Genomic DNA, 24,626 nt, shown 5'->3' with positions numbered 1-24,626 from the left:
AAGTGCAGCTTCACTGGAAAAGTGTGCAGGATTTTTCAAAGGCATCATCTCAATTTTTTTTAAATAACTGATAGGTTTTAGTTATGTATTGAACAGTATTGAACAGTTTGATATTTAGTTGATTACAGGTGATATAATGGGGAGGGGCATTCTGGGACATTTGATTTGACAACAAATTGTGTAGCGCATGATTGTATCAAAATTTTGGGTCCATTTTCCCAGAAAAAAATACTTTCATGGGGCCTTTAAAATAATAAACAATAAAACTAAAAGATTGACTGCTGATATTGACTTTACCTGAGACGTTGGTAAGTCTGAGCTCATAAAACTCATTGAACTCTGGGAGCTTGTCTGAGATGGCTTCAAGAACAATAGGTTTTGTCTTCTCCCCTGTATGAAATACTATAGAACCAGATGTGTTCAGAAATTCTTGGTGAGGTTCAAGAGGGGTGTCGTTGGCAAACAGCTGCCAGTATACTGTGACATTTCCAAAGTGTCCTCTGTCTCGAAGAACACTGGAGACACAGAAGGAAACATTATTTCGCAGAGAGTAGAACATAAATACTTCTTCAAATGCTAAAAGGCAGTGTTGTATTATTTGAATCAAAATCAATCTGTGCTGTGAGATTTACATCTGGTTCAGCTGTATATTAGAGATTAGAGAATTGGAGACTCACTAAAAGTTATTGGTTCTCCCCTCCTCCACTGGTTTCTGAGTGGAATCCAGAAAGAATATCCCATTAGCATCGTCATTGGCCTCAATCACCACTGTAGCAGTGTCTCGACCATATACCACTGCATCACCTGACAAGACCCATATACAAACACACATAAAGTACAGCATCACTCTCATAGTCTCTCAAGGTTTATTTATTTATTAATTTTTTTTAAGTATTTTATGCTTACTATGGCTGCATTCATTTAATACAATAACAATATACATATTACTTCAATAAATAAAAGTGAAATGTTACTTCAATTTAAAATGTTTTCTAATTTAAAATGCAATTTATTTCTGTGATATCAAAGCTGAATTTTCAGCAACCATATATATATATATATATATATATATATATATATATATATATATATATATATATATATATATATATATATATATATATATATATATCATTACAGAATTACATTAAAAATGCCATAAAAGTGTTGCAAATAAGTGTGCAACTAAATTATCATGATAAAAATTAAATCATGCATAAATCCAACAAGAATTATAATGAAGAAAACAAACAATTTGTGCAAATGCTTGTGCTTTCAAATTTGTGGCAGCACATTTGTTTAACATTCACACATTGTAACTGTAATGCTAAACATCATTCTACAAGAAACACTGTTGTAACTGGTACAAGCTAACCATGGCAATCATATTATGCTCTCAAAAGCTCAGTTTTACATTGTAATAACACCCAACATGTATTTGAACACAACCCCACAGGGCAAGTGGTAAAGCCTCCAGACAGAAAACTCTTTGTGGGTTTTCTTTGTGATCTGCAGAAGGACAGTTTGTAATTAACTTTCTACAGTCACCCAGCCCTTTTCATGAATGTGTGCGTGTTCCACAATACAAGGATTAGAGAGGGCTTTTGAGAGTCGAGGCCAATCAACAGAGCACTGTGCAAATCAAAACAAATGTTTAACGGGGTGGATTTATTGCTTCTACAGAGCAGAGCTGAAGAGCATTATTTGTCTCACGGAGTGGGAATTTAATGAAGCTAATTGGGCAAAACAGACAATTAGAAGTTGGGGATTTGAAGGGCTGGCAAAAGAAGTCACCCAAAAATAATGCAGCACAAAGCAAAAGTCAATGCATGTTGAAAGGGACCAAAACTTTGCAACATAAAATGCTCTGAATCTATTGTTAATTGAAAGCTGAGGATGTGACAAACCTGTGGTATTGAAGAGAACTATGTAGAAGGGTTCATCTGTCTCTGGTATGTTGTCATCTACCACCGCAACCGATATGTTGTTCATCCACTCTCCAAAATCAAAGACCAACATTGAGTCATTACTAAGTGGAGTGAAGTCTCCCGGTGATGCGTCACCATACTCAAAACGATACTTCACTGTGGTGATAAAGTTAGCAGGCCCAGCTCGAAGAATGGTGAAATTGGCCACGCCCCCTTCTTGCACCCTCTGAACCACAGGCTCTAGAAAACATTACAAATGAAGAACAATTTTCAAAATTATTTTAATATTGTTACAGTGAGCAGCTATATCAGTCCCCAATCTTTTGAACAGTTTCTCATAATTGTGGCTTTATATCTCATAAATATAACATTACTTTCTCAAAACTGTTGATTTATATCCCACAATATAAAATTATATGTCACACTATGACTTTATTTAGGGGAGACCCCGAATAGTCAAGATTCGATGCTTCGATAGGAGGAGCCTGATTGGACCACCAATCTCACAGTCGAATATTCACTGAAGGGTTATGATCATGCCATATTGGTTATATGGGTGTGCTCAAATGTCTGATTTCACATAGAACTACTGGTTTTCTAACCAGTAAGTTAATATACAGCCTATTAAGATAATGCTCTAAATAATAACCTGAAAAGAAAGAAGTTTTAAATAAATATTTTAATGTGTGTGAATAAATCCAACCACCCCTACAGATTTAAGTTTTACTTTCCATAATCCGTGACCGAGAGAAGAGCATCTTGGAGGCAGGGATTTGAATCTTTCAAAGACTCAAATTGACACAGCAAGATCGATCAGGTAGGGTACAAGTGATTTAAAAGCTTTTCAGCCAGTTTACAGATATATCCTGTATATATTATTTATCTCATATAAGATGCATTTGGTTGAGTTGCGCTGCAGTAAAGTGCTTCATTGTAGTACTATGGTGATTATCTCTTCAGCGCGCAGCACGAGCAGTACAAACAACAATGCAGAATATTAATAACTATGACTGGGACTGTCATAAACATAACAATATAATGAGAACGCTATTATAATAAAACGCTGTGAATTTTTTGAGTTTAGTTGCCGTGTTTCTGCACATCGTTGCATGAAGAACGTGTCCACAAAAGGAGCTCATTCAGAGCCGTGCAGAGACTTTCATGTGCATTCAGGTATTTTGTGCAGATAGCCTATAAGTCGTAATATTAACGTTATGTTGTATAAATAACGAAGCGTATTCTATATGAGATAAATGATGAGTTAAATCCCATTGATTAAAAACCTGCTATCAAATGCTTCATTCTACTGGTCACCTTCAGTGCACACAGCTCAAAACAGAAATGCAGAACATTAATAACTACTGTCATATACATAATGTTATAATGAGAGCACTATTGTAAAAAATGTTGTGAATTCTTAGGGTTTCGCTGACATTTAATATTAACTATCTTTTAATCAAAACATAAAACATAATTTTTGTATCTGCAAGGTGTCCGTTGCTAATTTTCCCTGTGTGTTAATGTCAGTAATTATGACTGTCTCTTGGTTATGTATTATGCCCCGCCCCCAAACATATGATTCGACTATCAGTCAACTATCGGCAAGATTAGAAAATTCCAATTCGACTATGTAACTCCATGGTCGGGTACAACCCTAACTTTATTACTTTATTGCTGATATATATATATATATATATATATATATATATATATATATATATATATATATATTTAACTCAGAGGCAGAAACAGGCTCCATTGTATGAACATGTACACTGTATTGAATGACAAACATACCGGCAAAATATATTGGATCATCATTCTCACGAATGCTTAAGCTTGCACTGAGAATGTTTCCTAGTCTTGCTCCACCGGATGTTTTCAGAAGGGTGATGGTGAAATTTTCAGTTTTCTCTGGGATCTGCATTAAAAAAAAAAAAATGAATCTGCACTACAGATATGCTTCTCCTTTAAACATAAGTATCTACTTATGATATTATGAACTGCTGAAGCTTACCTCATCTGGCATAGAAAATAGGGTGAGGTTCTTCAGATACTCCCCTTCAGCAAAGACAATCTCACCCTGCACTGGGTTGATGTCTCCCAAATAGGTTGGCTCAAGAATCCAGAAGACTGACACATTCCCAAACCTACCCCTGCTTCTCCCAATGGCGTAGGATGCTATTATACATAATGATGTTATTTTAAACAGATTTTAAAAGTAAAGAAAGTTAAGTGACCAGGAGCTGTAGCTTATAGATCTCCGTACCTGACTGAGTATCCATGGCTTTGCTTTCATTGATGGCGAAGTGTAAACCAGGCTGAATGAACTCAATGACCCCAAATGGGTCATCACTCTTACGCACGGTAATGTTGACCTGCCTTCGGTTCCCAAGACGACTAGCTGGCGTGCTGTGGCTACTAAGGACCACTGAGAACGTCTCATCTAGCTGAAGACAAAACATCAGACAATCTTTTAGAAGTCAGGTTTACTTACATTTTGAATTTCCAAACATTTGTGAAGTGTTGAAGGAATCCTAAAATTAAGGGAAGTAAGGAACTATGCAGATCAACTTATATGTAACACAGGGTCATTTAATTAGAGGACATACAGGTGCATCTCAATAAATTAGAATGTCGTGGAAAAGTTCATTTATTTCAGTAATTCAACTCAAATTGTGAAACTTGTGTATTAAATAAATTCAGTGCACACAGACTGAAGTAGTTTAAGTCTTTGGTTCTTTTAATTGTGATGATTTTGGCTCACATTTTATAAAATCTCAACAAATTAGAATACTTCATAAGACCAATAAATTTTTTTTAAAAAAATTAGTGAATTGGTGGCCTTCTGGAAAGTATGTTCATTTACTGTACATGTACAGTACTCAATACTTGGTAGGGGCCCCTTTTGCTTTAATTACTGCCTAATTCGGCGTGGCATGGAGGTGATCAGTTTGGGGTACTGCTGAGGTGGTATGGAAGCCCAGGTTTCTTTGACAGTGGCACTTCAGCTCATCTGCATTTTTTGGTCTCTTGTTTCTCATTTTCCTCTTGACAATACCCCATAGATTCTCTAATGGGTTCAGGTCTGGTGAGTTTGCTGGCCAGTCAAGTACACCAACACCATGCTCATTTAACCAACTTTTGGTGCTTTTGGCAGTGTGGGCAGGTACCAAATCCTGCTGGAAAATGAAATCAACCTCTTCAAAAAGCTGGTCAGCAGAAGGAAGCATGAAGTGCTCCAAAATTTCTTGGTAAACGGGTGCAGTGACTTTGGTTTTCAAAACACACAATGGACCAACACCAGCAGATGACATTGCACCCCAAATCATCACAGACTGTGGAAACTTAACACTGGACTTCAAGAGACTTGGGCTATGAGCTTCTCCACCCTTCCTCCAGACTCTAGGACCTTGGTTTACAAATAAAATACAAAACTTGCTCTCATCTGAATAGAGGACTTTGGACCACTGGGCAACAGTCCAGTTCTTCTTCTCCTCAGCCCAGGTAAGTCGTCTCTGACATTGTCTGTGGTTCAGGAGTGGCTTAATAAGAGGAATATGAAAACTGTAGCTAAATTCCTTGACACGTCTGTGTGTGGTGGCTCTTGATGCCTTGACCCCAGCCTCAGTCCATTCCTTGTGAAGTTCACTCAAATTCTTGAATCGATTTTTCTTGACAATCATCATAAGACTGCGGTTCTCTCGGTTGTTTGTGCATCTTTTTCTTCCACACTTTTTCCTTCCACTCAACTTTCTGTTAACCTGCTTGGATACAGCACTCTGTGAACAGCCAGCTTCTTTGGCAATGAATGTTTGTGGCTTACCCTCCTTGTGAAGGGTATCAATTATTGTCTTATGAACAACTGTCAGATCAGCAGTCTTCCCCATGATTGTGTAGCCTAGTGAACCAAACTGAGAGACCATTCTGAAGGCTCAGGAAACCTTTGCAGGTGTTTTGAGTTGATTAGCTGACTGGCATGTCACCATATTCTAATTTGTTGTGAATTGGTGGGTTTTTGTTAAATGTGAGCCAAAATCATCACGATTAAAAGAACCAAAGACTTAAACTACTTCAGTCTGTGTGCACTGAAATGATTTAATACATGAATACATAATTTGAGTTGTAATACTGAAATTAACTTTTCCACGACATTCTAATTTATTGAGATCCACCTGTATTATTATAATAAATGTTAGTGAGTCTAAATCATTAGTCCAGAGTACTTACCTCTGGTATCCCATCAGGCTTGGCTACCAGGGCCACCATCACCTCTCTCTCCCCTGGCTGGAACTCTAGGATCCCCGTGGCACCATAGAACTGAGCATTTCCAGAAGGAATCACTGTATATCTTATGAGCTGGTTTAATAGCTGCCCCTGCTCTCTGATCACCCTCAGTTCAACTGTTTCCCCTTCCTGCATAGCCAACAAATCATCCAAACATGGCACATGTTCAAGTAATTGCAATGATTTTTTTTAAAAACCATTTAAAATAATTTTACATTTTGCTGTTTCTATACACACACACATACACACACACACACACACACACACACACACACACACACACACATATATATAAATGTTTTATCAATATTTGTATTTTCAACATCAATATTTTTTTAATTAAAATTTTAAGTCATAATTTTTATGAAAATATAACTATCATTTGTTTGTCAATAGTCAGTCATACTACAGTCTATTTAATAGTTTAATAGTTTAATATTCTATTTAACATTTAATTAATTTGTCAGTCTGTATGACTACTGACTACTGATGAATGAAAATAGGGACTATATCATATTAATTATACTGGTGACCATATACAAAGTATACAAGCATATATTCATAAAATTTAAACTTAAAAACTTGATGTTTAATTTTAAAAGTAATATAAAATATGAATAATAAAAAAAAAAATAATCAAATAAGAAAATAAAGACAATTTAATCTGAATAAATGACTGACTGACTGACTGAATGAATGAATGGATGAATGAATGAATGAATGAATGACCTATGTCTTACATTGATAAGCCAAGGTCCTTTAGAGACTGGTGAAAACTCAAATACTCCTCCAGGGTCATCGTTCTCCAGAATAACAATTTCTCGGCTAGTGAAACCTGGTTTAAGTATCTGGTTGTCCACATTTATCCTGTAGAACAATATGGTGACAATCATATGTTAAAGTATGGTGACACTGTAAAGTTATATTATTGGAAAGCAGAAAAAAATCTACTATGATATATTACAGTATGGTAGATTATAATGTACAATCGTATTTTGTTTTAAGCAGTATGGGCTGATTTATATGACATAAAACGCATGACATAAGGACAAATGATTACTAGTATTCTATGACAAAATATTTCCCAGATTCTTATTTTGGATATGTATGTGTATGTGTGGTCACGCCAGCATTTGAAAGTGTCTCAAATTGCTTGGACCTAAGGCCTCTTTGGTTATGCTGATTTGACAAGTCATGTTTTAGAGCAACCCACTATCCTCCCTTCTCACCAGGGGTCTTGTGTACTATAAACCGAGCTTGGCTTGGTCTGAGCCAGTACTGAAGGCTCCAGATAATTAGTAAAATGGCTGACAAAGAGCTTGCAGAAGAAGTGTTCTAAACAAATGCATTCAGAGGATGTGCTGGATGCATACAAACACTGATGTTTTTACAGGACAGGATAAAGGAACTCCGTAAATGAGGTGCTAAATGAGTACAAGCAGCGTTTGCCTGCATCCAAGTGCGGTCACCCCCAACATATACAAACACACTCTTACTATTCATTTCACACACCCAGATAAAAGAGACATACCCCATCGAAACGTTAAGACAAAGCCCCTGAAAGTTCAGAGTGGATGCTTTCCACATAAAGAGTTGATTCACAGCACACAATAAGGCACAGTCTTTCTAGTACGCACTTACCCAAAGTACACTACAAAGCGAGCAGTTTCTACCCTGTGAAGGGAGAGTGAAGGGAGGACAAAGAGTGTCCCATCACAATGATTACAAGATAATTCACAGATTAAAGGAAAAGACTGAAAGGGGTCATCAAGTAAAACTTCAGAAGGCAACCAAAACTTCGATCCACCATACAATATAATGGATCCAAAAAGTATTTGGATTGAAATCACCCTTTAAAACATCTCAGTGTCATTATAACAAGTTAAACAGACCTGTCTAATGTAAGAATGACGGTCTCATTGATCTCTGGGATATTGTCCGCCATTACAGTGATGTTAATCACTGCTTCACTTTGTCCTGACAGGAACCTGACCGATCCAGTGAAAGGTGAAATGTCACCCACAGTGACATCTTCTCTGTTCTCGCCAGTGGGCCGCAAACTCCAGAAGACCACTGCCTGGCCATCCGTCCCATCTCGCCTCAGCTGAAGAGTTATCTAGAGACAGAGAGAATCATTTTTCACATAATTTCTTCATCCAAGAATACAGTAGGGTACAAAGTCTGAGTCCATATTCATTTTTTATTTTTCCCTGATTTTCAACACCAAATTAAATATATTTAGAATTTTGAAATATGTAAAGAACAAATTGTCGAGGAGAGTGTTTTATACCAAGCTGACGTTTGAATCTTCTGGTTCCAGCGCCACAACTGTCTGATTACTGGTGAAGCCAATCTCTCCATTAGCAATATCCGGTGTGATGATCAGGGAGATGTTCAAAGCTCCTCCAAAGCGAGGACTCACAGATGGGATTTGTGGGGAGATGTTAACCAACTGCACACTGTCCAACTAATGAAAGACATGAATCCATTATCTGTTAACTGTTTTTAACAATTTCAAAAAGCAAACAACAACTGCCAGTTGGAAATGTTAAATTCTTTTAAAGGGATAGTTCACCCAAAACTTAAAATTGTATTGTATGCCCTTCTTACTCATTTTGGACCTTTTTTTTTAAAGAGATTAAAAAAAAAGGTCCTGTGCGTGATTGTCCATACAATGCCCATTTTTGGCAATCGACATCAAGCTTTTAAAAAAGACACTAAATTATCTCAGAGCTGTTAAATAATATGTTTTTATATGCTTCTCACCAAACCCTATCATGTACCCGCAGAACAACTGGAAAATATGGCACATGATTCATCTTTTTTAAAAGCTTGATGTTGATTGCAATTATACAGACAAGCACACAAGGGACTTTTTTTTTTTTTTTTGTGGTCCGAAAAAGAAAGAGGGGCATAGAGCATTGGAACAACACAAGGGTGAGTAAATGATGACCTAATTTTCATTTTTGGGTGAACTTTCCCTTTAAAGTGTCAAAACATGCTTTTGATAATATAGAACAAAAACATTTCATAAAACAATGAAGTGCTCTGCCTGTCAAACAAGCACTTCATATGCTTGGTCATCTTATTCTGAGATGCTATGAGAGCATGTTTGCTCTTTTTCAAGGGCTCTTGTAATGCTTCAACAAGACAACACAAATCCTGTGACAAGCCAGAGGCCTTAAACTTTTTTATGGTTTTTGAAAGAATTAACTTACAGTTTAACCGTAATAATGTGAAATATTAAAACAATTTAAAATAACTGTAATCTTTGTTAGTATAATGTTGAAATACAATTTAAATCCATTGATTTAATTTTCAGCAGCCATTACTCCAGTCTTTAGTGCCACATGATCCTTCAGAAATCGTTCTAATACGCTGACTTGGTGCTCAAGAAACATTTTTTATTCTTAACAGAGTTGAAAACAGTTTTGCTGGCTAATATTCGTCAGGATTCTTTAATGAATAGAAAGCTTGAAAAAAACAGCATTTATTTGAAATACAAATATTTTGGAACATTACACATGCCTTTGATCTAGGGCTGGGCGATATATCTAACGATATGATCATGCGCATCTAGTCAGTAAATCTGGTTCCGTGATTAGCGCTAAATCTCCATCACCTGCTTTCAAATGGAGTGGCATTTAATAGACAGAGCCGTAGATCTCTGACAAGCTACGCAATATCGCGTTCATTATCGCAGATGTATCGCCTTCGATAATCAACGCAATATTGCGTAGCTTGTCAGTGATCTACGGATCTGTCTATTAAATGCCACTCCATTTGAAAGCAGGTGATGGCGATTTAGCGGTAATCAGGGAACCAGATTTACTGACTAGATGCGCATGATTATATCGTTAGACATATCGCCCAGCCCTACTTTGATCAATTAAGTGCAGCCCTGATAAATACAATTACTAATTTCTTAATAATAATAATAATAATAATAATAATAATAATAATAAAAACTTACTGCCTCCAAACTTTTAAAGTGTATTGTAAACTATCACAACATTGCTTTTTAATGAACAAAAAACTGCTTTTAGATAGCAGGGCTCAGTTATTTAAAAAAAAATAATGAAAGAAGCTTCACCTCAAACCTCAGAAACCTCAGTTTACTCCCCACCCCCCCCAATCCCCCTTTTCACAAACATATCCTACCTGAATCAGGAAATGAGCCCCGTTCTGCAAGAAGGCATCATTGCGTAGTGGCAAGATGAGTTGGGCTCGTGACTGACCGGAACTGAACAGCACACTGTTGACACTTGTTCCATTCAGCACCCCATCCCTGGCTCGTGATGGGTCCAGCGGTCTGGCAGGTATGTAGAGGACAGATAGGGTAAGTCGCACCTCTCCCATGGTCCCCCCTTCTCTGAGGAAACTAAGTGACAGGAAGCGTCCCTCTGGTTGACTCTGAATACTTTGATTCTCTCTTGGATGAAAGCCAAATAGACCATAGACATCATCACTGTCCTGAATGAAGAACACCATCTGTGAAGAAAGAACAACATATTGACTTCAGGCTTCCTTTCAGGAAGGTTACAGACAATCATTTCAATCACTCGTCTTTCAGGTTGTTTCAGCAACCAAACATACAGTAATGCAAGTGGGGCATGAAATTTCTTCAGAATGTGCATTAACATGCATAATGTTTTGGAAGTTTGTGGTACACAAAAGAAGATATTTGTACTGAATGTTGGTATTTAAACAGTTTTGGTGACCGTTGACTTCCATTGTCAAAACAAACAGAAAGAGTCATACAGGGTTGGAACGACATGAAGGTGGGTAAATGACAGAATGCTCTTTTTTTTGCGTAAACTATCCCTTTAAGGATTATACATTGGTATTGCACAACTAGAGGTTAATTCTCCTAATACTGTAGTCCCACTGCCAAAAAGAGGACTTAGACAACTTCAGAACTCAAATATTGGTTACGTTACGCTCACATAAAGCTGTTTTTGAATGGAAAAATATAAACTATTTAACAAAATTACAAGCACATTTCTGTTCACTCGCACAAAACATTTACACATTTCTGACATTTCAAATCCTCTGAACTGTCTTGCCCAGTTTTCCAATGAAAACAAATTACTGTAAATATCAGTTTTGTTTTGTAACTCCAACCATAACATTGAGGAAAAAATTACAGATGCTTTTAATAGAAAAAAAAAACCTTTGCAACTTTAAAATTCTGTTTCCTCTTGTGATGAACTCTAAAATAACCTGATCTTTTCCTCTCTATATTGAAACCTGTAACACATAGCAATAAACAAATCTCACCACTCATTACAGTGAACGTAACATTAGACTATCTGTGTAAAACTTACAGTGAACCCTTCTCTTTCATTAGACCTCACAGGAGTGTAAAAATAGCATTCATGAGCTAGTTTATGACTCTGTCATTTACCCAAGCCTCATCAGACCAAGGCACAAGACCTCTCTAAATATTTGTAGTACTTTTTTCACTGAATTTAGGAACAGCTGACATAAATAAGCTCTTCACAATTAGTCGTCACATCCTGCAGAGTCAATTCAGCGATCATAAACTGATGATCACACTTATGGGTAATTAATAGGTTTAAACATAAACTCAGGTCGGATTTATCCTCTCCTTTCACACATAGTCAAACTGGCAACAGACAAGTTATAAAGAGAACACCCAGCCACCCACAGGCTCTGCTGTGCGCTATTTTGTGCTGGGAACACATGAAGGGAACACCCAAGTGACACTCAGTGTAACCAGCAGTCTGTGATGCCGCTGTGCCAGAAAGACACATGTGTCTCATTTTACGCCACATCCGCTTTAAACGGACTAAGTGCTGCCCAGATGGTAACTAAGAACCAGCTCTGATCTGGGAACTTCCTTCCTTGACGAGGGGTATGAGCCAGAGTAAGACAACAACCTCCCTGGATGTCTCACCACAAGCCTCCAAGTGAGGTCCAAAAGGGATCTACTACCACGGCTGTCTGAACTGAGCATAAAAGTCTAGAATATCATCATAGTGGGTGACATGTCAACAACCAGTGCCCGGGCACATTATGAATACTAACATTTTCCTTCCAAAAATTAAAGAGTGCGCTTCAAGCTGTCATCAACGTCAACTTGCACTTTCATCTTTCATAACTAAATCCACCTCAGAACTGAGCCACCACCGATCTATGATCTGCGATCCAAACACATTCTCTAAATGCATTAACTAAAAACCAAGCACAAGCCAAGCACTCACTTCCATCGGCTCATCCACTTCGGCCCCTCCTTGTACAGAGCCTGGGATCAGTCTGAGGATGAAGGCTTCGGCTTCTTCTGGAAGGCTGTCCTGAGTGATATTTAAAGGCAGTACAGCATTCATCTGGCCCTCAGCAAACCTCAGGGTACCTGATGCAGGATTAAGGTCGGCAGAGACTGGAGTCCTATCTGTGGAGTTTCTTGTTATATTCCACCTAACTGAAACAGCTCCATGAGTTCCTCCGTTCCTCACAATGATGATGCCTTCGTATCTGAAACAAGAGAAACACAGATTAGAGATATTACAGATATTGTGGATAACAACATGAAAAAAACGAATCTCACTCAGAAACTGCAACACCTAATCAGATTCTTATTCAGTCTATGCTAAACCAAACTAAGATGACCAGTTACCAGAACAAGTAATGTATGTGACATTACTAAAAATGAAATACCACACAAAAAAGGCAAAATACCAGCTGAAAACTGAATAATGGTACCAGTATTTCTACAGTTATTATAATCCATGATATTTTATATAGCATACACTACTGTTAAAAGGTTTGGGGTCAGTAAATTAACACTATTCAGCAAGGATGCATTAAACCGATCAAAAGTAACAGTAAAAACATGTATAATGCTACAAAAAATGCTCTTTTGATATTAAAAGTTATGACTCTTTTCAAAATTGATAATTATAATAATACACATTTCTTGAGTTGCAAATCATCATCTTAGAATGCTTTCTGAAGGATTATATGACACTGAACATTGGAGTTATCAGCTTTGCCATCACCAAAAACAATATTAATATAGAAAACTGTAACAATATTTCACAATATTACTGTTTTACTGTATTTTTGTTCAAATAAAGTTTTGGTCAGCATAAGATACTTTTTATTAAGAACATTTAAAAAATCTGACCGAATTTTTGAATGGTACTGTATAGATGCATTCGAAGAGTTTACTGGCAAAAACAGATAACTCTGGAACAGATCAAATCATGTTTTTTATTATGTTATCATGTTTTTTTTTGTGTGTGTGTGTGTGTGTGTGTGTGTGTGTGTGTGTGTGTGTGTGTGTGTGTTAGCTGTATTCAAAATCAAAATAACCCAACTGTAGTTTGATTGAGATTATTTGGAATGCACAATGAAAAAACATGATTTTTGAAATCTGTTTTTGCAAATTAACTCTTCATATATTATATTCATTAATCTTATACATTTTTAAACAATTGTTTGGAACAATTTATATTGTTAAAAAAAACTGTCAAAAAAAATAAATAAATAAATTAAATGAGTAGTAACTACTAATGTGAGTGAAAATTTCAGTGAGAGTGCCAACCTGCCATGTGCATTGGGGATAGGATAGAAGGACTATGAATTATAACCCAGACAAGTTACCCACTATTATAATTAAATAATGACCTGTTAATGCAAGTGTTATAACACCATAAACCAGGTCTTCAACCCAGCTCCTGGAGAACCACTGTCCTGCAAAGTTCATTTCCAACACACTTGCTTGTGATTTTCCAAGTGATCCTGAGGACTTTCATTAGCTGGTTCATGTGTGTTTGATTAGGGCTGGAGCAAATCTCAATTTGTAGGACAGTGGGTGTACAGAAACAGGGTTGAATAATTCTGCTTTAAACAGTACTCTACTCACATCGGGTTCAGGTCTTCATTGATGATGTGGGGTTGTATGGGGGAAGGACTGATTGACAGGACTCCATAAGGCTTATCATTGGGCTCAATGGTCACGAGTGCAATACTTGGAGTCATCAGCACTGCATCACCCAATAAGTTCTCTTCCAAAAGAACCACTTGAAAAGATTCTGCAATCTCCGGAATGTTATCATCTTTAATGCTGAAGCGGAGTTCTGTTTCGTGGACACCTGGAGGGAAAACAACCGTCCTCTCTGATTGTAGATCCACAAAGTCCGCCAGTGGAGTAGCACTGGCCTCCCCATTTCCTGTAATGACTGTATAGGCCACAGACACCGTTCTGTCATCAGAACCAATCAGAAGACCATCCTCAGTTCTACCACGTGTAATGCTAAGAGAAATTACACCAATGTTCTCCGGGACAACCAGTGTGGGTTTGGAGAAGCGGATGGGAGCATCATTACGGGAGATCTTGATTTGCACACTGCTTCTGTTAGGATTGAGTAAAGCTCCGCCAGCTGCTTCTGTCAACCGCACTGTGAAGAGCTCATCATCTTCTGGAAGCTAGTGGACATGTGAGATCAAAAACAACACATATTATGATAGATGAATGTAGATAGAAATCTTCTATGTTAATTTAATCATTCACTTATTGTGAATCTACTTGGCAACAGTTTTTTTCCCTCAGAATTATGGTTTCTCTGACTTTAAATCATCTTTTTTAGAATCATTTTATGGCATACACAAAAGTTGAGAAATATATTGGATATTGTCAATATACACAATCCTGGTCCTTTAATTTTGCAGTTCTTCCTCTTCAATGGTCCAGAAATTATTTATCGTAATTAAATCGATTGCAAATGGCAAAAGTCAAGTCCCAGCCTGCATGTTTTTTCTCATAATACACACACACACACACACACACACACACACACACATATACAGTATATACGTATATATATATATATATATATATATATATATATATATATATATATATATATATATATAATATATATATATATATATATATATATATATATATTTTTTTTTTTTTTTTTAAGAAATATGCCACATTATGGAAAAAAAACTGGTTTCACATTAACTTTAAGCTATCATTATTCATGTGATCTCTTTTATGTCTATTCAACGAAGAAACCGTACCTTGTCATCTTGTATCATGATGCTGAAAACTACAACAGCACGACCAGGAGGAATAGTGATGTTCCCCATGTCTGGACTTAGATCCTCACTTGCAGGGTTTGGACCTCCAAAAATCTGTGAATTAATAAATAATTAAAGATAGATAGATAGATAGATAGATAGATAGACAGACAAACAGACAGACAGACAGACAGACAGACAGATAGACAGATAGATAGATAGATAGATAGATAGATAGATAGATAGATAGATAGATAGATAGATAGATAGATAGATAGATAGATAGATAGATAGATAGATAGATAGATGCTCACCTCAAAGTTGACAGTTACAGTACCATAGGTTCCTTTCTCTCGAAGTAGAGTGAGAGGCACATACTGGCTTCTACCTCTTGGCTCCTCCACAGTAATTAAGGAGGTCTAAACAGAGAGAGAGAGAGAAACATCATTCACTGATTTACATATGTACTGACAGAATTAGAAATTAGGGATATCACGAGACATCATGTAGCAGGAGTGTCCAAGTGTCAAGTGACAAGGTCCTGCAGAGTTTAGCTATAACCCTAAATAAACATATCTGAACCAACTAATCTCAGACTTCAGAATTATTAGAAACTTAGACTATGTCTGTTCTGGCATCCTCTCTAAGTATGTTCTTCTTTGAAATAGTACTTTGTATTCTGAACTTTCACTATTTTGCAAACATAAAAACACCTTATTTACCAAAACCCAGCTTTCCAAAACATGACAGCCAATTTGATCTAGGGGTGTGACGGTTAGTATATAACCGTGAGACCGGCGGTTATAGTTGAACACCGTCATTAGAACTCTATAACCGCCAAAACCGTGTCATTAAAATATTTTTTACAAACATTTTTTATCAAAAATTATTTTCATTTTTTAGATAGGATCATAAGATGCGCAATATATCGGGAGACATGGTTTTTACCACTTAATGAAGTTTTGTAAATCGTCAGACATGATATTTACCACTTCATTAAATTTTGCTTTGTAGAAAACCCTTCTTAAAAACCAATTTCGTTTTGTACAAATTTTATCTTAATTTTAATAAATGTTGTTTTTATAAATAAAAAGCAAATATAGCAGACAATGATAACCGTGACATGGAAGCGCCAGCGCGCCGCGTTCACTTGCACTGCACTGTGAACTAGAGCGCATCTCATCGTAAATGAAACTCAGCGTAGGCCTATGCCTCATACATTAGCATTAAATATCTTTGCTGCATCCTTTCTAGAACAGACAAGGGCTTTTTTTTGCGGCTCGCATCAGCAAAGCATTGCATCGTCCATAGACTGCAAAACAATCAGCGGATGGCGGGCGGGTGCGGCTTTGAAATTTGCTAAAAAAACGTTGGCGCGGATGATGAGTTTTGTGATGTGGTTGCGGATGAAATAATATCCCATCTGCGTATCTCTATCGATAACAACATTTAACACTACACAAATATTAATTGAATGTTTTTAATTTAGGCGATTAATTTCCCATAGTGACGGATCCAATAAAAAATGTTCCGGATCCAACGTCGGAGGTGACGGAACATGTTCCGGCTCAAATTAAAACTTTGTGAAGAAAGGTAAAACCGATGGATCTCGTTGCGAAAAAAAATGTTACATCGCCTATATGAGCACATTTCGGGTTTAAACCAGATGGCAACGGAAAACCAGAAAATCTTGATGAGCCTGTGTGCAGAATATGTGGAAAAACTGTATTTGTTACAAGTAGCCTACTGTTTTAAAAGGTTTTGTTTACTGTGTGTGATTTATTTAAAACAAAGCACGTTCATTGCAAAGTTTTTTTTTTTTGTTAAGGATTTGTTCACTGTGTGTGATTCATTTAATGGAAATCACATTCACTGCTAGTTGTCTTGCTGTTAATTTTAAATAAACGTAGAGCAAGTAGCTAATCAGTGTCTGCTCGCTTATTCAAACTAATACCCCCCCCCCCCCCCCCCCCCCCCCCGACGGTTATGTTATAAACCGTCACATTTGACTCACGTCATAACCGTCATCACCAATTCTGAAACCGGCACACCCCTAATTTGATCTGAGCAAACCCGAATATGTAAATAGCAGAGAAGGCTTTTCTGATTGGCTAAAAAAGGTGGGCTTCTTTCCTGATTTTTATTTATTTAAATTGTTTTGCTGTCCCAGTGACAGTTGATATTTCTCAGCACATCAGTGATATGTGATATGATCAGTGATGCTTTCAGTGAAATCAAGCCAGCACCAGGGACTATTATTTATTTATTTGCTTGTTTGTTTGTTTGTTTACTGCTTTATTATTAGACATTTTTTTTGTAATGGTAAAAGAAAAGAGCAGTTGGTTTCCATAACAACACTGAAATATACATCATTAACCAGCTAATCCATTCAGTAAATTGCTTGCCTTTTTTCTTCAAATTCTTAGCAGCTCAGTAGTTTCCCTGGACTCCCATCTCAGCAACCTTTCCTCTCAGGCATCTGACCCACAACACTTCCCTCACTCTCACTTTCCCATCCACTGATCCCCCCTTCCCACTCCCTCGAGTTTAATTACCCCACTCCACTCCCCCCCCCCACACACACACATACACACACAAACAAGTGAAAACAGTTCAGGCTTACAGTCAACCATCCTCAGCACGCTCTGAACAGATTCTTCCTGCTGTTCATTGAAGAAATAATGGAGAAAGAAACTTACTGAGTTGAAGGAAATTATTCCGAAGGCATTGTCATTAGACAAGATGGTGATGGTGGCAGTATTTGGGGTTCCCACTGTCACACCATTTGATGAGCTCTGAAAAAGTAAAGCATTGCTTGGTTAGAGTTATCAATATATTATAACTTTTCTATTGCTATCAAAATCCAAATTCTATAACCATTCATGCAGAAATCCATTTCACATTCTTTTTTATGCCACCATAAATGCACTAATTTGAATTTCAGATTAAACATTGTAGTTCTTAAAGAGTGTATAAGTGTCTGAGATACAGAACACAAAAAGAGATAAACAGAGCATGACCACGTAAGAACGTAAACCCATATGGACCCTCTTTTCAGCAACCCTTTCAAATAAGCTTTTCCCAGCTGTAACAGAGCTTTCTTTCAGCCGCAGAGCTCTTGTTGCAGTGCGAAAACAGACAAGGAATACACACGTTCAGACAATTCCCCACGCTAACCGTGACTGAGGTCCGGCTCAATACCACAGCACACAAACACTCTTCCTCCTTTTCCCTCAGTAACAATCATTTGTTAGATTAGATTTTCATAATAAAACAATGAGTGAGATAATGGAGCACAGGAAATACAGAATGAAAAGAAAAAAAAGTTATTTCCCCCATTATTATTATTATTATTATTATTATCAATATTTAGCATATGGTTTATGTAAATCACACTTAAGGACTGTCTAGATTTCCTTTTAGTGCATTCAGATTGGGTTTCATTGGGTTTCAGTGGTCTTTTGTCACCCTTAAGTTGTCCCATTCTGCCAGCCTGAGGTTCATTTGTTAAACAGTGGACAAGTAGACAGTGGAGTCGTGACCTGTTGTCATTAATCACTCACTGTCAACAGACTGAGACAGCACAGTAATAAGAGGCCCTTAAATGAGAAACTGCTATGAGAAACACTTCCTTAGACAACACAGAAATGAGAGTGTCAAACCTCCTTCATCTCAGTTTGATTTTATTGAGATGACAAAGTAACCCAATGTAGGTTGATTTCTCCTCAAATTTCTAAACAGTGGGACTCATTTACTAATCATGCATACACACAGATTTGTGCAGGAAATGTGCATGAATGTTTTCAGGAACAAATCATTATATATCAATAACTTTCATACTAAATGTACAAAAAAATAAAAAAATAAAAATAAAATGTAGGTACAATTGAAACCACAAATACTTAAAAATCACATACTGTACTCTCGATCACCTTATAAAATGGCATCGACAAAATTTCGGCCACACTTTATTTTAAGTTCCACTTCTTACTATTACCAAACCATTAACTATGACTTTTGCCTCAATAAACTCCTAATTTGCTGCTTATTAATAGTTAGTAAGATAGTTGTTAAGTTTAGGTATTTGGTAGGATTGTGGTTATAGAATATGGTCATGCAGAATATGTGTTTTTTTTAAGTACTAATAAACAGCCAATATGTTAATAATAAGCATGCTAATAAGCAACTAGTTAATAGTGAGAATTGGTCCCTATACTGAAGTGTTACCATAATTTTATACACGGATATTTTATGAAGATGGTTTGGGTGTGTTTTATGCAAATTACTAGCCTTGGCCACACAGTCCCTCATTTAGAATAATTTACATTCATTAACATTAGAACAAAGTTAAGAACAAATCCACACAAGTTGTGAATTAGGCGGATTATGTTTTTTGGTTTGTTTTCAACCAAAAACAAACTCCTCTGAGTATACATACAAATAATGCATGCAATTATTAATTAATGAGACCCAGTGACTGTTTGGTTAAGCAGCCCAATATGTCAACTTCTGGCTCAGCTAATGGCATAAAACCTGTGTGAAACCTTTTAGAAATGTGTGATTTTTTTGCAGTTCTGTTTGGTGCTGTTGGTAGTGCATAAATTAAGCTCCTAGGAGATTCTTCTTCTTTGCATGTTATAGGAAGCTTATTTCCAGGTCTGTACTTTTCTTATAGTGATTAGCTTTGCATAATGGCTCTTTAATCTTACGGCAGTGCCAGTTGTGGCTGTCACAGTTGGTTATTTCACTTGAAGGTGACTTCTAATATTGGGCTGCTAGTGCAGGGACATTACCTAACCCTTATACAGAGTTAGTGGAAGCCATCAAAGAAAATGCAAGGGCTTATGGGCCATTGAGCTGTGGCTGAAGAGTTGACAAGATTTCAGTGCTGTTCCACTCAAGCAAGAATTTCAACCCCTCTGGGATTCCCACTACTGAGACATTACTTTGAGCAAGCATAGAGGTATAAGAAGACACTCTGTCTCTGTTGCACACATACAGAGAAAAATCTGAAAATCATTAATTAGAGATGATGAAAAAAACAATGAAAATGTGTGCATTAAAAGTTAACACTCTGTAGTATTATAAAAGGTAGTACTTTTATCACTTAGCCAATGCTTATGAGTCTCAGAAAACTTGTTGAATATATGATTAATTTTTCGGTGCCAAAGACATTCCTTCAGTGTTATGGACCTGTATGACATTATAAAGGCCACTTATCTAGGGAGAGCGTGTACACACATCAACCAGAGCAATAGCACATTCAGGATACCGAAGTCGTCAGGTTCCAATTGACCTATCAGAACGCAGATGAGCCAATGGCAGTCATGTATCAGTTGCATGGGGAGCAGAACTCGGACATCTCACCATAGAGAAACATTGGAAGATCCAAAACTTTCTTTGCTTTGATGGTGTTTATGCTACGTGAATGGAAAACGATGTGCCTGTGGTACTTGTAACACTGATTCCAGGTACACTGAGAGGACTGGCAATAGAATTTATTTTATTACATTACCTAAACCCAAACAAAACAGAGCAAAATGTCCCTAAGCATTCAACCCCAATCTCAATGAAGACAAAAACATTCATTTTCTTGTTGTCATTAGTGGTCGACCGATATATCGCCAAGGCCGATATATCAGCTGATATTTGACATTTTTCAAATATCGGCAACGGCCAATAAGTTTTTCTGCTTGGCTGACGTGTTCGAGGCGGGACTTTTATTTTGACAGTGCTGAGAACGGAAGCGCCTGAGCACACAGTGCTCACATTCTCCCTCTTGTTTACTGTCATTGTTAACAGTTCTGTCTAATATGATAGAATTCTGTCTAATAATCCGATAGAGCGGTTAAACAAATGTATTAATGTATACAGAAAGTATTATAACGACTGCTTTTATATTATTAGTAATAGAAAGGCAAACATTATAATACTTTCTCGCTTGCTGTCAGCATTAAGCAAATCCGCACTTATATAATTTAAAGAACTCTCTGAATGACTAATGAACATTTAATTTCACAAACCTTGCAAACTTAGTCGAATCCAGCTGTGAGATCTTGTGAAGTGTGCTTTTTTTTATCCAGCATGATTGCATGTTCTCTGTGTGACGGTTGGTCTGTGTGAATTGAATGCTTAAAAGCAGTGGGCATTTACTTTCGAATCTACAAACCGCCACGCCTATTCAAACGGATTGTTCCGATGAGGGGGTCAAAAACAAGACAGAAAATTGCCTATAACATCTAAATTATTATGTTTTTCGATGTAAAAATCTTGATAACATTATAAGTGGACCTCAGAGAACAGTACAAAACAAAAACAGGCAGTTCATGACCTCTTCAAGTGAAATAAAACCTACATTTAAACTTAAGTTAGAAATATGTTTTACTGGATCTGAATCTAACCCTTTCAATTATATGCACAGATCTTTAACCCCTGGGCTATAACAGTTTCCTGGTTTAAGCATTACCTGCAGTCGGAGGCTGAACACAAAGGTCTCATCAGCTTCAGGTATGTCATCATCCCTCACAGCGATGAAGACAGTTTTACTGCTTTCAGTGGACAGGAGAAAAGCAGCTGCAGTTGTGGCCTCAAAGTCACCAGTGTCCTCTCCCTGAAGCTGGATAAACACGGGACATCAATTTGAAAAGAATAGCATGAGAGCAGTCATCAATCATTTTATTTTTGGGATTTTGGAACATTTTTTTTAAACCTTAGATGTGTTTTATATAAAACAGTTCTATATAAAACATCTCAAAGTGTGAGATGGGAAATCCCTGACCTCTCTTAAACTCAACCAGCACCATCTGGTTGACAACTGCCACCTCTAGCGCATGCTTTGATGCCACCCACTGTAAGCCACTACAAAACAGGCTCTTAGATCCTTCTTTCTGCTGTGAATTCATGCATGGCATTCAATGAACCGGCAACACTTGCCCACTTACCATGCGTGCTAAACAGGCACTGCCTGTTTTGACAGTAGACATATTTGTGTTTCTATGCTAATTATGGCCATATGTGCTGTGCTATGATTTACCAGACATATGTTTGGGTCAACCTGTCCTCCAACTAATACGCTCGTATAGGTCGTTTGTCCAAATCCCTGAAATACGACCCATCAGAGCGTATACTACAATTGCGCCCCTATCGGCAAAAGGTCGTGTTCATATTAATGTTTTGTACTCTTTTATTTGCACCGTGATTTGCGTTTCGTGTAGCTCAGTTGGTAGATTATTGCGTTATACCTTGATATGCAATCATGCTATCATGGGTTCGATCCCCGAGAATGGACGTGCACGTAAAATGTATATGCTCAAAAAATCATAATTTAGCATGATTTCTGTGAGGGTTAGGTTTAGGGGGTGGGGTTAGGTGTGGTCATTCGAACGAATAAGCCTCCTAGTAAAATATGTACGAATTACTGTGAGATCGGTGTAAAAAGCCCACACATTGCATTTAAATAAACGTGGGTTTTGATTGGTAATGACGTTATACGTCATTTCATGACGACAGACGCAACGCGATACTGTCATTATTTTTACGCCCGCTAGAGGCCGCTTAACGTTAAAACGTAAAAATAGGTCGTAATAAGGTGCTTGCACAAACGACCTATATGGTCGTTTTTTGTTGGAGGACAGGCTCGTTTGGGTGTTGAGACCCAAGCAGCTGTTAAGGCATTAACACATCTGGCAGTAAAGAAGCACTGTTAGCTCTAAGCACTCTGTGGGGCCTCAATACATCAAATATATTTCACTCTGCTTCCTATGACATTTTCTTTTTCATCATACTCTTGTAGGTGGGTTATTTTCAGGGAACAGTGCAAACAGGTGCACTGGTGACATTGACAGATTTAACCCAGTGCAATGCAGACAAAATGTTTAAAAGTATTTTTTTATTATTATTAGTGGTGGGCATAGATTAATTTTTTTAATCTAGATTAATCTCACTGTAATCTTGGAATTAATCTAGATTAAAATGGCTAATTTGAATTCTGCCGAAGGCATTAAAATTATGTTTAATAAGATGTACTTGTTAGTACTGATAGAGCTGTGCTGCACTCAAACATAGTAGTTTGACGACGACTCTTCCCCAGCGCTACATTGCTTGGCCCGGCATCTTCCGCATTAGCTAAGGGATGCTTTGTGTTTAGGTGGTACTTGAGACTGGAAGAACTCCTACAGTAAACTAATTCCGCATTGCACAAGTTGCAAACAACCTTACGCCTGTTTCACACATACTCCGTCTGCAGTGCGTATGAGTTGCTTTTTTTTTTTTACGCACCTGGTTGTGGTCCATCAGTGCGTTCCAGGAGCGGTGCGTCTGCAGCGCATGACAGCGCATTGTTCGCGGTAAAAAATAACATGGATTGACACGGAAATGCAGTAATTTCACAATAAATGTATACTAATTAAAGCCTACTGTTTTCCACACGCAACACATGGGTTTTGTCTAGGTTTAAAACAAGAAAAAGACCACCTTTAGATAAACGAGGCAACATGATATAGGCCTATGCACTTTTATGGAAGCAGAAAAACAAAGTTCATTAAGAACAGTGCGATTGCTTGTAATAAAGATTTAAATGCAAAAGGCACGAGAGTCGACTGTTTCTGTAAGTGGTGATTTAATTTTAAATATTTGCGATATCCCAACAAGAAAAGTAGGCTAATTGTTGTGTTTAAATGTTTTGCCGCTTGCTTGAGCAGCTTATTATACAAACCTAGAAGTCAAATGCATGAATAATATGTTGTTTATGTTTATTAAGTTTAAACTAATGTCTATGACTGTTACTGTTCTGTGATAAGAGACAATTTTTTTTTTTTTTTTTTTTTAACGGTTTGAAATATAAAATAATGAACAAATGTTGTGTTTGTGGACTAAACAGCTGCGGATCAGTAGCGGACTGCAAACGCGTCCTGTGTGGAAGCACAATGAGTCTGTGCTGCTTCTGCACCACACACACATGGACTGCATACGCACTGCAGACGGAGTATGTGTGAAACAGGCCTGAGTCTTGTCAAGGTTTATTTTTTTTGGGAAGCTTGGTAATTTCACAGTAGGCATACACACAGGTTCGAAGACTCGTTCTCGCCCCCTACAGTGCAATTCGTCTAGGTATACATCCGCGCTAAACTATCACGGTGAAAGTCATCATAGTTTGCGTAGTATAGACCCAGCTCCCAACCCAACTTCGAGAATAGATTAACGGCGATATGTTTTTTTTCGCCCGATAAGAGTCTCGCTTTAACGCAGCACGTTAACGCCGATAACGGCCCACCACTAATTATTATTATTATTTTGTTATTTCATAGGAATGTCAGCCCATGTTTTACACAGAATATATATTTTCTTCCTCTAAACAAT

General features: G+C 37.3%; 1 protein-coding gene across 1 annotated transcript in view; it reads right to left on the bottom strand.

The window, feature by feature from the left end:
- Nucleotides 1-24,626, bottom strand: part of adgrv1 (adhesion G protein-coupled receptor V1) — a 139,956-nt gene that overhangs the window by 98,943 nt on the left and 16,387 nt on the right. The window contains 17 exon segments of the mRNA XM_042724629.1: nucleotides 298-515; nucleotides 678-804; nucleotides 1,908-2,168; nucleotides 3,726-3,849; nucleotides 3,946-4,109; nucleotides 4,198-4,378; nucleotides 6,159-6,344; nucleotides 6,956-7,082; nucleotides 8,108-8,331; nucleotides 8,506-8,682; nucleotides 10,377-10,706; nucleotides 12,443-12,713; nucleotides 14,107-14,669; nucleotides 15,270-15,383; nucleotides 15,584-15,688; nucleotides 17,969-18,064; nucleotides 21,736-21,885. Coding sequence (XP_042580563.1) covers nucleotides 298-515; nucleotides 678-804; nucleotides 1,908-2,168; nucleotides 3,726-3,849; nucleotides 3,946-4,109; nucleotides 4,198-4,378; nucleotides 6,159-6,344; nucleotides 6,956-7,082; nucleotides 8,108-8,331; nucleotides 8,506-8,682; nucleotides 10,377-10,706; nucleotides 12,443-12,713; nucleotides 14,107-14,669; nucleotides 15,270-15,383; nucleotides 15,584-15,688; nucleotides 17,969-18,064; nucleotides 21,736-21,885 — 3,418 coding nt within the window.

Source organism: Cyprinus carpio, chromosome B5 (assembly GCF_018340385.1).
Source record: "Cyprinus carpio isolate SPL01 chromosome B5, ASM1834038v1, whole genome shotgun sequence".
Lineage (NCBI taxonomy): Eukaryota > Metazoa > Chordata > Actinopteri > Cypriniformes > Cyprinidae > Cyprinus > Cyprinus carpio.
This window is presented reverse-complemented; position numbering and strand designations above follow the sequence as displayed.